The following is a 2,552-nucleotide window of genomic DNA, read 5'->3' as shown; positions in this document are numbered from 1 at the left end:
TTTGCATGAAAATGGTGAGGGTGGGATTTAAACGCACACCTGCCGGACTGTAGTAGGTATTATGCATTTAAACATTAAGGGTGACAATAGGGAGGCTTCCTTTTTAACAATGAAACATACTGTTTTATAGAGCTTGAAATGCATTTAAAGTGCATTCCTAAGTAATGTCCAAACAATAATGTTCAAACACCTCTTCAGCGGTGTCATCTACAAAGTGTGCTTTGAATTTGTATGTCGAGTCTTTATCTTCCTAATGGCTGCTTTTACCTCTTGATTCCTTAATGTATAAATAATAGGATTTAAGAGAGGTGTGAAAATCGTATAAAACACAGAAAGAATTTTATCTATGGAGTATCTGCTGAAAGGCCATACATAGATAAAGACACAAGGGGCAAAGAACAGAGTCACTACTGTGATGTGTGCTGAGAGAGTGGAGAAAGCCTTAGAGGAACCACTGGCAGTGTGCTGCCTAACAGAGTAAATGATCACCGTGTAGGAGACGAGCAGGAGGAGGAAGCAGACCAGCGACAGGAGGCCACTGTCAGCAATGACCAGGAGTTGGAGCACGTAGGTGTCCTCGCAGGCGAGTTTGATCACAAGAGGTAGGTCACAGAAAAAGCTGTCCACCACATTGGGACCACAGAAGGGCAAATTCAACATGAAAGCCATTTGACTAGATGAGTGCACAAATCCAACTGCGTAGGAGGAAAACAGTAGCCCAATGAGCACTCGTGGGCTCATGATGGTCATGTAATGGAGGGGTTTGCATATCGCAACATATCTGTCTATTGCCATGACTACAAGCAACATCATCTCACTCCCACCTAGGAGGTGCATGAAGAACATCTGAGAATAACATCCCCACCAGGAGATGGTCTTCCGGTCTCGGAGGAAATCTACAATCATCTTAGGGGTAGCAAAAGAAGCCAGGATCATATCAATACAGGAGAGATTGATAAGCAGAAAGTACATTGGTGTGTGAAGGCATGGGTCAAAGATCACAGTGACTAAGATGAGGAGGTTTCCCAACACAATCCCTCCATAGACCACAGAGAATCCCAGAAAGAATAAAATCTGAAGATTCTGAGATTTGGAAAGTCCCAGCAAAATGAACTCAGATACCACTGAATGGTTTGTCTTTTCCATGTCATCCACTTGTCTGGTTGTCTACTTAATCCTATAATAATCAAAATGAGTAAGAATACGGAGTAGGAAAATTGTGTTTACATAAAGTGGTTCATGCTGATGTCCAGCTTTGCTATTTAGACAGGGTATTTGAATTTATAAGCACCTCCTACTTTGAGGAATTTTTGTTGGTCAGTGATTTACTAAATGGTCCAGAGAAGTATCCAAATAATGGTAGAATTCAGAATATACATTTCTGAAAAACAAAAATAAAAACAGTTTATGAAACCACAATTTTATAGGCTGTGAACTTGGAATTAGAAGGCTTCAATACAACACCTAGCTGAGCTATTCATTGAGCAACATAGGATAAGCCATTTCCCTTTTGATGGTCAAGTTTCCATCTCTGTAAAATAAAAAATTGGACTACAAGACATCAAAAGCCTCTTCATGCTATAAAGATTTCCATGCATTAGAGAATTATGGTGGGTTCTATATTGACAAAGTAATATTGAATATTTTAATCTGGAAATTAGAAATGTAGACAATATATCCATGATTCTCAAGAACTATATTTTGAAATAGATTTTGGTAAAGAACTATGAATTAAAACATAAATTAAGGTTTAAATATTTGCTTTTAGTTCCTGAGAAATCTACCTTTATTTTTCCATGCTCCATTCCATGCTCCAATGAAACAATGTCTCACAGCTTAACTAGTGATGGTCATTACACACTTTTTAAAAATATATAAAAATACAACTTATTCACTCAAAATTTAACTGTATTCACATCAAATGCTTATTCTAGAATTCTGGGGGAAAAGTACAAAAGGTGAAAAAAATCCACAGCCAAATGTAACTGATTTTATTTCATTTTTAGTTTGTATTCATTTATTTGTTTTTTGTTTGCTTGTTGCTGTATAGAGGATCACTGGTTGGTTTGTTTAGGTGTATCTGTAACAGGCTTCAAAATAACTGAGAAAATTTGAGGCAACTAACTTATACACATTTTGCAGTAGAATCACGTAATTAAGCCCATGCTTATTGCAAAACTGATTTGACTAGCTTTGCTTGTTGAAAATTGCTTTCATCATTCAGTTCATTTCAGTTGCTCAGTCATGTCCAACTCTTTGAGATATCATGGACCACTGCACACCAGGTTCCATGTCCATCACCAGTTTTCGGAGCTTACTCAAACTCCACGTCCATTGAGTCGGTGATGACATCCGACCATTTCATTCTCTGTCGTCCCCTTCTACTCCCACCTTCAATCTAGCCCCGCATCAGGGTCTTTTCAAATGAGTCAGTTCTTCACATCAGGTGACCAAAGTAGTGGAGTTTCAGCTTCAACATTAGTCCTCCCAATGAATATTCAGGATTGATTTCCTTCAGGACTGGTTGGATCTCCTTGCAGTCCAAAGGACTC

The 2,552-nt window shown here is 38.4% G+C and overlaps 1 protein-coding gene across 1 annotated transcript; it reads right to left on the bottom strand.

Annotated features, from left to right (window-relative positions):
• Positions 1-207: 207 nt before the first annotated feature.
• Positions 208-1,146, bottom strand: LOC133066874 (olfactory receptor 4K13). Its single transcript, XM_061158267.1, has one exon. It carries the CDS (start codon positions 1,144-1,146, stop codon positions 208-210), a length of 939 nt encoding a protein of 312 aa, XP_061014250.1.
• Between the last annotated feature and the right edge of the window lie 1,406 nt (positions 1,147-2,552).

Source organism: Dama dama, chromosome 12 (assembly GCF_033118175.1).
Source record: "Dama dama isolate Ldn47 chromosome 12, ASM3311817v1, whole genome shotgun sequence".
Lineage (NCBI taxonomy): Eukaryota > Metazoa > Chordata > Mammalia > Artiodactyla > Cervidae > Dama > Dama dama.
This window is presented reverse-complemented; position numbering and strand designations above follow the sequence as displayed.